At 41.2% G+C, this 13807-nt stretch overlaps 1 protein-coding gene across 4 annotated transcripts in view; it reads right to left on the reverse strand.

Moving 5' to 3' along the window:
* Positions 1 to 13807, reverse strand: part of XYLT1 (xylosyltransferase 1) — a 192572-nt gene that overhangs the window by 34156 nt on the left and 144609 nt on the right. For all 4 annotated transcript variants that reach the window (XM_083800133.1, XM_083800135.1, XM_083800134.1 and 1 more), the window contains exon 5: positions 11580 to 11660. In XM_083800133.1, the coding sequence (XP_083656259.1) occupies positions 11580 to 11660 (81 nt within the window). The remainder of the gene's footprint in view (positions 1 to 11579; positions 11661 to 13807) is intronic.

Raw genomic sequence — 13807 nt, forward strand, 5'->3', positions numbered from 1 at the left:
GCTAATGGGCCAAGACCGCAGGTCTCACCGGATTTAAGACTGCAGGCTAACAGGAGCTGCAGAACCTACAGAGAGAAGCACAACCTGAGAAGTGTATTTCCTTCTGGGCTGAGCACAGATGGTGCGAGACCAGCATCACCCTGCCCCACACTGCACTGGAAGAAGAAACAGCCCCCCAGCGCCTGCCCTTGGAGCCACCACTGCTGGGGCAGCATGCTGCCTTGCCTAAATGATACTGAGCTACACCAGCTGTGGTACCGGGCTTCTTAGAAATGTTTTAGGGTTAGGAAGCCAAGAAAACATTTAAATGGTCCTTAAACATGTGCAGCCCAAGGAAGGAGAAAAGAAGCAAAAGCTAAGGAACACCAAAGCTTTCTGGACTGCTACATCTGGAAACAGGAACATCTGCCCACCTTGTACGCTAACTCCCTAAAGTTTCATTCCCTACCAATCAAAGAACTGAGAAAAAGTTATAGAACAGTGCAAATTAATTTTCAAAAGGACCACAAATGACTTCAGGGTCTATGTCCTGCTAATAGGTCTCTCTCTCTTCTCACAGTATGAGAAGAATAGCTCCTCTGTTAACACAACAGTGCCGAGAATGTGCAGACGTGAGCAGCAGAATTTTTCTTTCCATGAACAAGTTTCTAATTTCATGTTCCATTATGAAGGATAATAGAAAAGTCTTGCAATTTTAATGCAGTGCTCTGGAATGTAATCTTCAAATTCAATATTTATGCAGTTATCTCCAAATCAAATATTAATGTGCCTGAAAGTTTGGTCATTTATTTATTTCCTTCAAAACTAAATGCTCATTTGACTTAATTATTTTAAGAAAATAATGGAATTTTATTGACCATATTTAAACAGGAACTCAAAGTTTTTTTCCATGAAGTCATTTCTTCCAGATGCTATCTCTACCACTTTATCATCCTGTATTCTCATTTTCAAATAGAAGGTTTTTTGATTGCAACAGAATCCCCCAAACCACAAGAACTCCTGACCACTTCAAAACCCCTCAACATACAAACTACCTCAGCCTACATTACATGATAGGGCTTACAGCTAAATAATCCCCAAAAGCTCAGCTATACAACTTCAGCTTTACTGTCTGAAACTGGCAATGGAAGAGTATGGCCACTTTCAAAGCAGGAAGGTCCCAGTAAGTCTAGACTCTCACAGCTTCATGTTTTCCAAAATAGTCAACAGGCTCCTTTTTTTTTGCGTATGTACACAGTTCTATGATTTTCTGAGTTAATGTCTCAAGCAAATCTTGGCATATAGAGTGAAGAAAGACAATCCTTTATGAGCACAAGTATTTTCACAATAAATCTCTGTCCCAAAATCCTATACAACAAGGTTCTTGGAAGAAAACTAAATGCACTTTCCAACCATTCCTCTTCCAGCGAGGCAGCACAGCCAAATGAAGAGCAGCAATACCTCTGGGGACCTGCAAACCCCAACTCTTTTGCTAATGCTTCTTGAAGCCTTCCTAGGAACACCACATCAGCCTCTAAGTAGCAGTAACCAAATAGGAAGCAGCACTTCTCAGAAGGCTCACTCTTACTCGGCCTGCTTCACACACGGTTACTATACCTAAACAGTGTAACATGTTAGCATAGCAAATAATTTCCATTTATCTGTGAAGCAGTATTTTATACCAGGGGCTTTGAAGACACAGCTCTCTATTGGGCACTTGCTCGTTACCCGTTTATGTTCCTTGGGAGCCAGTTGGACCCAGCGTATTTTAGATCTGCCAGAAGCTAAATGATCCTGCCTGAGGATGCAGCAGGTTGTCCTAGCAAGCCTAGGCTGTACTGTACTGCTGGCACACAGAGCTGAACTGCATACCCAAGTGGAAAAGGTGGATGAGGCTTTCTTTTTTCTCCATACTCTCTTCTTGGATGATCAATGTCACTAGCTGCTCTGGCAATAGCAATTTTGGCACTCAGGGAAGCAAGAACTTACTCTAAGCATACTGGATATTACCTGAGGGAAAGCAGAAGGTGTTACCTATATGCTGCGTAAGCCTTGTTAAGAAATCAAAACCCCCTCAAACACGACAAACAGTTCATAAAGATTCTTGACTAGCCATCCAACAATGCTTGCAGCAGCCATGTCTGAGAAGAAAGGTAAGCAGACGAAGGTCAAAAGCATGACCCTACTGATTTATTTCTAGTCTAATGCTGTATGTCATTAGTTTCTTGTTATGCTCAATATAATACTGAAACTACTTTTTATGAAGGCATACCAAGCTTCAGAAAGAGCTATGAAATGCAGAGATGGTGATTTTCCCCTTATCTCTTTCTTTCTTAGGTTTTGTAGGACACCTAGCAGGTAACTCTTGAATTAACGTTAAAAAAAGCACACAATAGTACTAGCAATAGCATGTCATTAATTTCAGTCAATGTGGACAACTTCTGATGCTTTCTGAAATCCTGAATTTCAGGTAATACTGGCATGCCTCTGACAACTGCAATTGTACTTGCCAGGGCAATGACATATAATTGTATCAACATATGGTTAGCCAAATGCAATGGAGATTGCCATCAGATGAAGACACTTGACCTTTCTCCTGATCTAAGACAAACAACAGGAGGAAAGTAATGATGACATGAAAAGAGAGTCGACCAGGAGAAACTAAAATGAAAATAAAACCAGGGTTAAGAAAAAGCATTTCATTTTACATTGGACCACAGAATGCTCCATCTAAGACCTATTATTCTTTTAATTTTAATCTCTGCATCAAAAGCCTCTAACTGTGAGGAGGTTGCATTGCACTTTCAAGTAACCAGCAAGCAGAGCATAACATCAGTGCATCTTGCCAGCTGAGTTCACCAGCCAGGCAGCTACGGTTCTGAGCGGTGCTGTTTTTGCCCTAATGGTCTCAGGGTTTACAAGGTTCCAGATAAATATTTTTATAGTTCGTTAAAAAAAAACCAAAACAAAGCACTTTTTGCAGCCCATGGTCTGTTACCCTGAGTATAGCTTGTTAACTGTCCAGACAGCTCACGATGGCGATGTATCTTAAGAAACTCCTCTTATTTTGTTGTCTATTTAAATATTTATAAATGCATTTCAAATGAGACTCTAGGATTGTAACACATGGTGCATTTGTAAGGCATTTAACACATGCTCCTATAACACAAATATAAACACACAGCTCAGCTCTTGCAGTATGTTTCACTGCTAATAAATACTGCTGCAGTTACCTACTATCAGCAAAGATACCACAATCAACTATCACCCTTTTGAAGAGTTTTCTCCAAGTGATACTGTGTGCCACAGCGATGCTGAGACCCCCACTACTGGATGCTCACACTGTAAGATCTTAAGAGTCCTGCTGCTTTTTATTTTCCAAAGTCCATGAATGAATAAAACTTTCTTAAGCACCAGAAGCAATCAGGTTGCAACACCTTCCTTATCAGCAAAGGTTTCTGTCTAGAAAGAATACATTATTAAGTCAAAAAGGTTCTTCCTGTGTGTTTCCTGTTTCTGGCCTCTTGCCTAGAAAACTTCTTGCCAAGGTTTTGCTGTTCACCAGGTGTACCTACCGAGACCTCATCATCATTACTCTCTGCGCTAGAAAAGAACTCTAAACAAAAGCTACCAATACATCAGCAAAACAATTCATCACAGGTCTAAAGTCAATGTCAAAGCAAGGAAGGACCTGCAGTGCTTGGAGCTCCACTCATACCACGACAATGTTCTCGTTCATGCCTGTGGACAAACTCTGGACGTTGCTTTGACTGTATCTACTCCTCTTTGAACTCGCTTTAGACAAACATTTGAAGACGTCAGCTATATTTGGTGGGAAAAGTCAAGTAAATATTTCTATGGCTATACGTTCATGAGTGACTGCTTGCTGTCAGTGTTTGCACAGCCTCCTTGGAAACTCTTACTGGAGCCAATGTGTCAGGGGGCATAAAACAGTAACTTGCAATTGAGGTGACCAGGTAGAAAGCAAAGAACAGTAATTTGACAGTCCTGGGGGCAACGCTTGCAACAAACAATTTGTGAGCAACCTCTAGGCTACAATATACCTCCATAAACCAATCACTGAATATTTCTTTGTAATAAGCAAGTTCATAAAATCCAAATCTGCACAGAGCAGTCTCATTCCCTGCCCAGAGATCCTGGTCTCCATGGCAGACATGAAGAAATTCCAGCCAACTGAGACACAACCCTGAGTTCACCCCATTTCCATGAGTAACTCTGTTCCACAAAGGGTTACACAGTACTTCAGAAATCTGAAATAATTAACAGCTGGGTATTTAAGCACAGTGTCCACACAGTGCCAGAGAAGCATCTGCTTTCCTAAAAATGTGATCTGGCAATATGTTTCACTTTTTTTCTTGTGCTCTGTGTTAGCCCTCCAGGGCTAACCCCCCACCTCCCAAAATGGAGTTGAACCTCAAAAAGGGGAATAATGTTAAAAAGCAATAGTACCTACTTTGTCTGTCAAGATTAGGAATAATTCCTCCTGGTACAATGGGCAATTGGGTGTGTAGGAAGTACATAATTCAGAATGCCAGCCGTTTGAAAAGGGGAGGAAAAAACTCTTGGTATAGAAAAAATAGATGGAATAAAAGAGCAGGGGAAATAAAACATATAACCCACTTTCCAATGTGCTTAAATTGCGGCATCCTGAATACGAATGTTGTGAGGTGAAAAGCAGAATTACTTATTATCTTTCTTTAATTCTCTCACTCTGAAGAAAATATTATGAACACAATACTACCCTAACAATCCCTTAAGCTTTAATGCCACTACACAAACATACATAAACAAAATTATAAAGGCTGGATTTGCTTTAGTAAAACAAGGCTTATTTCACATGCATAAGCCAAACCCGTAAGCACACAAACTGAAATGCTGTTGGTAGTTTTGACCACAGTGCTATATGCTCAGAAGTTGACTAGGAACATAGGGGAAATATTGCTTTTTTAATACCATCAGTGTTGGTCATTTGTCTCTCTGTGCCCTAAAACACGAGCACTGCACTGTGTGGAGCAGCACCAGCGCTGACTTTGGGAGGACCAGGGTCCAGTTCAGAGCAGAGAACAGAGGTGACACAGCCAAGGAAAAGAAGGCAGTGCTACAAGATGCAGTTAGTGACGTTACTCCCTGCCATTTCTTTGGGAACCCAGGAGCTGGGCTGCAAGAAATTATAAGATCAAACAGCTCTATTGGAAGGATTTTCTGACAATCTGCATTACCACTGTGGTTTCCAATATATGTTTAAGCAGTTTTAAACTCAGTGTGCAAGTAAATCATCTGTGTTCAGACAACAGGCCTGATACCACAAATGCTGGACAATATGATATTTCGATTTTATACAGTGCAGCAAAAATAGTGCAGTTTTTTGAATTGCTCTTTCAAGCTTCAAGTCTACTTTGAAATATTTTGTTACATGTGGTCCTTCCCAAGCAAGGGCATCTTTATGTAAACCAAACATATATCATGTTTAGGGCATTCTACAAGAGGTGCTGCTGAAAGGTGATGGATACACATTTTATCTGGCCATTATTCCATATCTGTAAAGACATAATTGGATTTTTCAAGCTTTACAGTAGATGCCTCATACTCTACATAAATGGTTTCTGTTTCTTTCATATGCAATTTCCTCAGCCTATCCAGTTAATGCTTCAATCACATCACATCTCCACGTGACATTTAGAAGACATTCCTCACGATATTGTCTTCTCGTCTACCCTTTCCTAAGAGTTAACTTGCACTGGTTTTGAAAATCCAAATTTCCATCTGCTGGAAAACTCTCCTTCAGAGAAAGTCTTAAAAAACCTTAATGCTTCTTAACGTTTTAATGTTGAGGGTCAGGGAGCAAACTCTTCAAGTGTTCCAAAAATAAAATCTACAACTGTTTTTAGTGTAGGAAATTTGCAGAGATTATTTTTGCAGTAATAACTCCCATAGGCATTGCCTTGTTTTGACAACAGTCTCATAAGTCCCCTGTGAGTACATTGCTCAAGAGGGACCTTCAAAGAGTTGCCTCTGCATTTTCACCACTCCTCACTCCAGTATCTTTTAAGAAACATGGGAACAGGTTTTACAAGGACAAAAATGTAGTGGCTTACTCTCATGATCTGAGAGCTCACAACTCAAGTTTTTTTTTTTTTTTAATATAAAAATAAGCAAAACAGCGAGAAAACGGCAAATAATAGCATGCAGAGATATAGCATAAATTCACCACAGACAGACTGAATGATACAAAAGCTGACATTTTGCCATCTGTTTGTCTCCAATAAATGTCTTCCCCAGATGATTTCTTCTCCCCTCACCTCCTCTTCTTCCCAACACCCACACAACCGAGCAGTCCCCACCTGGGAACACTGCTGGGACGGAGCAGCTGAGCTTGAAGTCATCTTGTCCATGAGATGCTGCTGCTGGAGCAGCTATGGCACACATTGCTGCTACTACATGATTAAAGAACAAAAAGGAAATGGGGATTCGAACTGTCCAAGTGATGGGGGCAAGTAAGTATGAGTTGCTTCTATATGGATTTTCAAGCTGCCAAATCAGGCTATTAATCTCTGTTTACCCGTGGGTAGAACAGGGCCATCAATATCTGGCAAACTTAAAAGGATGCTCCCTGCTATAATTATTTTATAAAACGTTTCAGGAACTTGGAGGAAAGGACAAAAATGTTATTACTTACATGACTGAAAATGAATTATGAAGCTGAACGCTCTTAGATAGCAATCAGATTTCTGATTACTTTACTAGTACCTCAATTTTCATATCCTTCCCACCCCACTACGTAAGTTATTGCTACTTCAAACCTTCTCACTTATTGCACCTTCCTGAATTGGTGGATGGTCTTTCTTGCATACTCTATCAAGACTAATAAATTCAACCAGAACAATCCATTTTCCCCCCATGTCAAGGCATATGGCTGCTTTTACTGCATCTTCCTACCATCTTTAACCTATTTTTGTTTTCCTTTGCATTGGCCTCTTAGCATTGTTTCCAAAAACAGAGCAGGAAAAAAAAAAAGTCCTACAAGGAGGCAAATTGTCAAGCTGAAGCAGTAAAGGCTTTATGGCAGTCCTAACACTTTCCATAAAGCAAGAGGGAACACATGAAAGCTAGCTGTAACGTCTAAAATTTTTATGTGCGGTCTTTTTGCATAGAAGATGCATGTTGCTATTTCAGTCACTACAGTTCACACGCAACTGTTGGGTTGAACTACTTAAAAGCAAAAATAGATCTTTCTAGTCAGTGCACTTCAGAATACTTAAGTGTTAGGAAAAAAAATAACAAAAAAAGCATGGGAGAGCAAAATTTAGGCCAAATGAACCACCAAATACTTTGCATGAGCAGGAAGGTAAGCTCTGCTGGAGCTAAGTGGTTAAAATATTCTGACAGTAAGGATAACAAATCAAATTTTTCCTAGTGTTTGGGTACTTACAGGGTGATTCATCAACACAGCAATGAACAATAGCATTTACTGTGGGACACATTTCCTAACTGACCACCAGACCACGATTAACCCTGTGTACAGAAGGCCTATGAACAGTGTGTGCCAGAATGGAATACAGGGATGTCCAAAAGGGTGGTGAAACGAACAGGCACAGCAGAACCAGAACGAAAGAGGTGGAGATTTGGGGAACATAGTCTGGCCCTTCAGGAGTTAAGGTCTCTAACCTCTGAGAACTGAGCTGGGCTCATGATGCTCCTTACTAAAAGCTGAACAGTTCAGCTCAGCAACTCCAAAAATATCTGGAAACCAGCAGCCAGAAAGAAGACAACACAACTAGGAAGAACAGCATTAATGAGGAGATCAAAGAACACAAGAAAAGAACCCAGATTTGAACCAAACTTTTAATGGCCTTTCCTTTAGCTGTTTGTATTCTGCCTCTGAGCTCCAGATTCTGCTAAGATTTAACAGCATCCAACCTTTGCAGCATGCTTACACTGCTCCCAAATGACTACTGTGGCAAGTTTTTTTTTTTTTTTTTTTTTTAATTTCCTGCCTGTCATCGAAGATGTCACATTTGACTGTTTTTATATTTTATAATGCATCAGCCAGGTGCTGTTCCTGCCAAAAAAATAACAAATCTTCTGGGTGTTCCAAATTGGTACAGCTTACAGAACTACTCGGTTGTTCTTTGGCTTTAATAGCCTAGGACACTGAAAAGAGGAGAAAGTGTAAGTGTTGCCCACTAAGTGCTACGCAACAAGTCCAGCCATTGTATGCAATTTCACTTCATACATCTAGCTCTCTAAGGAAATAATGCTTCTCCAGCTGAGTTATGGAGCCATTTCCACATCTGTTCCCTTTTTTGAAGCCACTAAACGAAAATCAGAGCGATGCACTTTTTAATGACTTTGGCATAACTAAAAGAAAACTTCACTCTATAAAAGGAAGCCTGCTTTCTCTCCTTATTTGGCAGTAAAGCATGTACTGATTGTGAACATGGCTTGAATACAAAGTACATTGTAATTGAACTGTATGAGCATTTCAGTTTTAAGATGGCACTTCTAATCTTTCTCTCTTCTTTGTGTGATCCAAAGACTATGATGACTTAAAATTCAGAGAATATGCAGTGGTTTACAAGGCAGACTTAGTCGAAAAGCTTATTTTTTAGGAGCCATATTCACGAACAACTTAAAATAGAAAGATGCAGGGGATATACGTAATTTTCAGTGAATTTTAAATGCTGAGTTCCTGCATTATTAGTTTACCATGTTGTGAGAAAAACACCTCAGAACAGTAAAATTATCATTGTACATGGGGTGTCAGTCCGTCTAGTCTAGCGTCCTCTCCCTTATCATGGCTTCAGTGATAGCCCTCTTAAAGAAAAAGCCCTGCTCAAGTCTGTTTAGAGATGGGATGCCCCTGGAGAAAGTTCTGTCCCGTTGCCCAATAAGTGGAGATTGGCTTGTGTCTCAAATCCTTTCCTAAAGTGGTCTCTTCTTGTTTTGTTTTTTTGTTGCCAAACCTTGAGACTGTTAGACTGCTGCTTCTAGCTCTTGTTCATATCATTCACCCCAGCAGACACTTGTTTTCCACAGGGTTGTGACAAGGCAAAGGAAATGGTAAAACTTAAAAAGTAACTGGACAAATTGAGACAAAACCAAAAAGCAACAACAAAGTAACAACCCACAACCTTGACTCTTAAATGATAAAGTCACCAAGCTTGGCAGTGGGAATTCCCTAGCCAGAGATCCCAGGAGGCTGGGGGAGCGCTGCAGGGAAGCACCACCACCTGCCCCTTCCCTTCTGCTCCCCTGCAGGCCCTGCTGTAGGCAGCGGCCCATGGGGGGACAGCCGTTGGGCTCAGCTCACCTGTCTACTCTTATACCAGGTATTTGAGTTCAAGGGTTTTAATAACTTCTACGTACAGGGCTAAACCTCACTGGTTTCACACCTTGGATATAAAATGGAAATCATTTGGCAATTGTTTGTAAAATGGGCAGGGCAGACAGTGTGCTTCCACAAGCCAGAGTTACTGAAGCACCAAAACAGAACGATCAGGCTGCACATCTTCACATTAAATGCAATTTCCCTCTCAACATGTAGATGAAGAGCTGCAAATTAACCCGCTACACAGAGGTCTAACTACTTTGTGATCAGCTTTTGACACCCACGGAGTTAACTTTTACTGAATGGCAATATTACTCAGAGGCCTCTGCAGCTGCTGGCTCGAGCACTGTCTGTGCAGATACTGGGGCATGCAGGAGGAGGGGAGCTAGCGTATCACCCCAGCATGTCACCCCCGAGTATCAACCCAGCGTATCATCCCCCAAAAACTCTGGGGAGCTGCCAAGGGGCGACATAAAAGGACCCATTCAGCCAGGGGCCAAGAGCAGGAGCGCTTACGGGATTCACGGAGTACACAGGCAGAGGAGGCAAAACTTCCCTGGCATCCCATGTGATGCTCTCTGATGCACAGAGAACTTCTGTTAGAAATCCGGGAGAAAAAATAAAACTTGATGATGTGTTGTAATAGGCTAGAAGGTATTTAACTGTTTATGGAGTAAAAGAGAACCACTGAACTAATAAATGTGCGGTTATTACTCTGAGCAGAGGACAAGTGGCACATTAGCTCATTTTATTATTAAATTAATAGCAGATTAGTGTGTTTAATTGACCTAGATTGTTCTAACCTAGCTGAGGTTGGCATGTTCCAACTAGCTTGTTGCAGGCACGTCGTAATTCAGTAGTTGTTTTCCTTAGCCAGCTCAGGGAATTGGAGAAGAATCGGGTGCACCACAGGAGCAGGAAGGCGTAAGGGACCGACTGCTTGTCCCCAGCCGTTCCTCCTTCCCTTTTTTACTCAGCTCCGCTGTCGATCACTGCTGCCAGCCAGAGCTGAGCCTGCCAATCACTCCGACACTCTGCATTTCCCAAGCCTGGGACTCTCCTGGGAAAACTGTTGACTCTGATTTAAATATTATTCCTCACAGTGCTATTTTCACTACCTGCTACAGAATTTCGGCATGCACAAGATGAATGCTCATGAGGACTTAATTTAAACCAGAACATGACAGAATTGATAAATCCAGTGACAAGAGCAAGAGCCGTCAATAGGAGAGACCTGTACACCATTCTACCTAGCAGTGGCACTGAACATGCGACTTGATGTCTCACATTCTCTCTGCACATTATCTGAACCCAGCCTTACAGCATGCTTGACATTTTACAGAATAAAGAGATGACCTGGTGATCCAGGTGGAATAAAACAATATTTTTTGGTGCAAAGCTACTGGGACTCAGCATATGGAGTCACTGGAACTGATGCAGGATAGGTGTTATGGTACAGAGCTATCAATAAAGAGGAAAAGAGGAGCACCACAATCAAATGAGAAAGGTTTTCCAGCTGCAGAGGTTGTTTAAAGCTTCAGAAATGTGATGTTTGGTCACTGCTGCTCCCTGAAAGCACAGAGCTATAGGCATTACCATTGAGCTGTGGGAAAGGGCACATCCCACAGCTCACAGAGACGCTCTGCTTGCACAAGCCTTTGCTGCAGACCCCCTTTTTTTGGAAATTTTACTACGGCTGATAAATCATTTCTGTGAGAGTGGTCAGCAAGGTGCTGTGCAGACCTGGAACAGCTATTTTTGTCTAATTACTCCTCCTCTGTCTGTTCCCAGCCTCGTGAAATGATTGGAAGCTCCAGAAACCCTAATGGCTCTAGATGCTTGCTTGGGCATAACTTGTAATACTATCAGTTTCTGAGAAATGAGTCAGAAAGCTATAATTTTCACATGTAAAAACTGTTTAGCACAGAAGCAGTGGAGATGAGAATGAAGAAAAATCTCATGTGCGCACCTCCTCCCCAAGTACAGCTCCTGAAACTGCCATCTGTGACAGACCCTGAACAGGGAGCAAGCCCAGTCTGCTTCCCATCTCCCTCTCCACAAAAGCATCTTTGCAAACTGACTGTCAGGAGGAGCCACTCCTTACCAACAACTGTTCTCAGAAGCAGGTCTACTTCTCTTTGCTGGACTAGGGATTTCTTAACTCAGATGACACTGAAGAGCAGTTGCTATGCAAAAACTCCCAGTGATGCGGGAGGAAAAAAATAAATAGCAGAGGAACAGGCCAGCTTACCTTGCATTGTCCCTGCCGTGTGACTTCAAGAAGTTCATGTCACGGTATCTAGACAGGAATGCTACTAGCTGGTCATTTGTCCTGTGAGGGAAAGAACAAAAGATGTACAAATTACACAGTGAAAAGTACTATCTTTAGAGTAATTTATGCACTTCTCATTCTCATTTGGAGACCATCTGCAGAAGGATGCAGTTGCTGAAACACTTCCATCCTGCTGCTGAACTCCACTGTCTCCCTGTACCCAGAAACATGTGCTTGGAAAGAAGTATGGCTTTATTATGTCTTAAAGAAATTCATATAAAATCTTGGCAGATGTTTTCAGCATTGTAATGGAGTATGTACTAAGTAATACTGTTCAGCACTTTTAAAGTAGGAAAAGCCAGCTGCGAGATGACTGGCCTGACAGTCCTGTTTTACATACTTTGCTAGATCTTTCCTAGGGAATTTGGTTAAGTATCTAATGGCATTTTGGTTGGTTTAGTCCTTGTAACAGAGAAGAGGCCAGGGTTGAACTGCATAAAGCAAGAGAATCTAGATGTGAAAATCCCAATAAAATTAACAGGAACAAAGGAATTTAGAAGGTTAATTCCAATTAATATGACTGGCAACTTGACACCGGTATTTTCAGAATTTCAGCCAACATGTCCAAGAACGTATTTATGCTTGGCAGCTTTTGTTGTCTGTTAATTCTTTAACAATGCAGCAAAACTGTTCTCTATTTCTCTAGGTCAGCATATTTAGGAAAAAAAGAATAAATCATATTAAAAAGATCTTTATCTCCTGAGTTACATTCAAAAACACAATATTACAGATACAACAGCATTTAAGCAATGGTCTGTAATGGACTCGATGGCAAGAAAACTAAAATAAGCCAGCTGTCAACAGTACTGTACCTTGAAAACATTTTATTAGTGTAAGACACAGAAAATCAAGTTAAACAAGATTTCTGTACAAAATGCATTTAACTTCTGAGGTCAGGCTGCAACAACTGGGAAATGTTATCAGACTGGTAACCTCTCTCCACTTCTCAAAACCCAAATTCTTCTGTCACCACAGGTAGCATGTCATTATTGAACTGATGAGTAAAAAGCAAGTTAACCATTGATTTTAGCTGGACCAAATGGAATGTCTGTCCATCAGTCGGCCTGCGTGACCAGGCTGCAGGAGCATGAGACCCTCCTTCTATGCTCACTCATCAGAGCTTTAATACCTCCCAGGGTCAGGCTCTGCATCTCAACTTGGCAACCTCAGAAAACTGCTTTCTGTATAGTAAGCTGTGCAGATTTTCACATTTGCTGCTCCAGTGACTCTCCATCTTACTGGGATGAATAGGCATTTAGTGAATTTACTTAGCAATGCTTCCACATGAAATGGTTTCAATGGCTGACATCTTCGGGTGAGTTTCTAGGCAAAAGCTGGCACATAAAGATGATCTTTAGAAATATAACAAAGTTTGGAAGTGCTTGAGCTTCAATTTTCTTGCAGGACAAAAATCAAATCAACCGAAGTAACACCACTCAATAAAACATCATTTATAGATTGCTCACCTACCTACAGTGTGCTGCTGAGAAGTGCTCTACCAAATATACTTGGACTCAGGGCTGCTAAGCAAACTTTTTAATCATTCTCACTTTTTAGATACCTCTTATAAATGCCCACCTGGGTTTTAGCTCTCAAAATAATTCATAATTGACATCTTTCCACTCCCTGAAAACAATGGTGGCATCACGCTTCTAACTTTTATTAAAATATTTTTTAGGAAATAACTTTATACAGAGTTTTACTCTTTGTCATTTAAGTATGCTTCTTTTTGTGTGGTGACAACATGGAAATAAAACATCACATTTCCATTTGGTAAAACATTCTAGCTATTTGACATTCAGATTTATGCGGTCAACCAATTCTGTGCTCAGCATGGGAGCACAGTGCATTTCTATTAAGCTTTCATTCAGAACACTTCTTCTGGCCCCGACACCACGAGGATGCTGCGCACTACCTCCAAATTATTCCACCGCACCATATTAAAAAGAAAATCAAAGGTATTCAACATGCCACAGATGCTAATGCAGCTGCTAAAATCATCCTCACCACCTTGAAAACTTTGCCTTCAGGGGTATATTTCCTAAACGCCCCTGGCACAGACTGCTACCACACTTCGTCATGCACGGTGGCAGCGCCATCACAGTGCTGCTGGCACTCGGTACTGACAATGCCTCTGGCACGCGTTG

The sequence above is a fragment of the Anser anser genome (genome assembly GCF_964211835.1).
Source record: "Anser anser genome assembly, chromosome: 15".
NCBI classification, from domain to species: Eukaryota; Metazoa; Chordata; class Aves; order Anseriformes; family Anatidae; genus Anser; species Anser anser.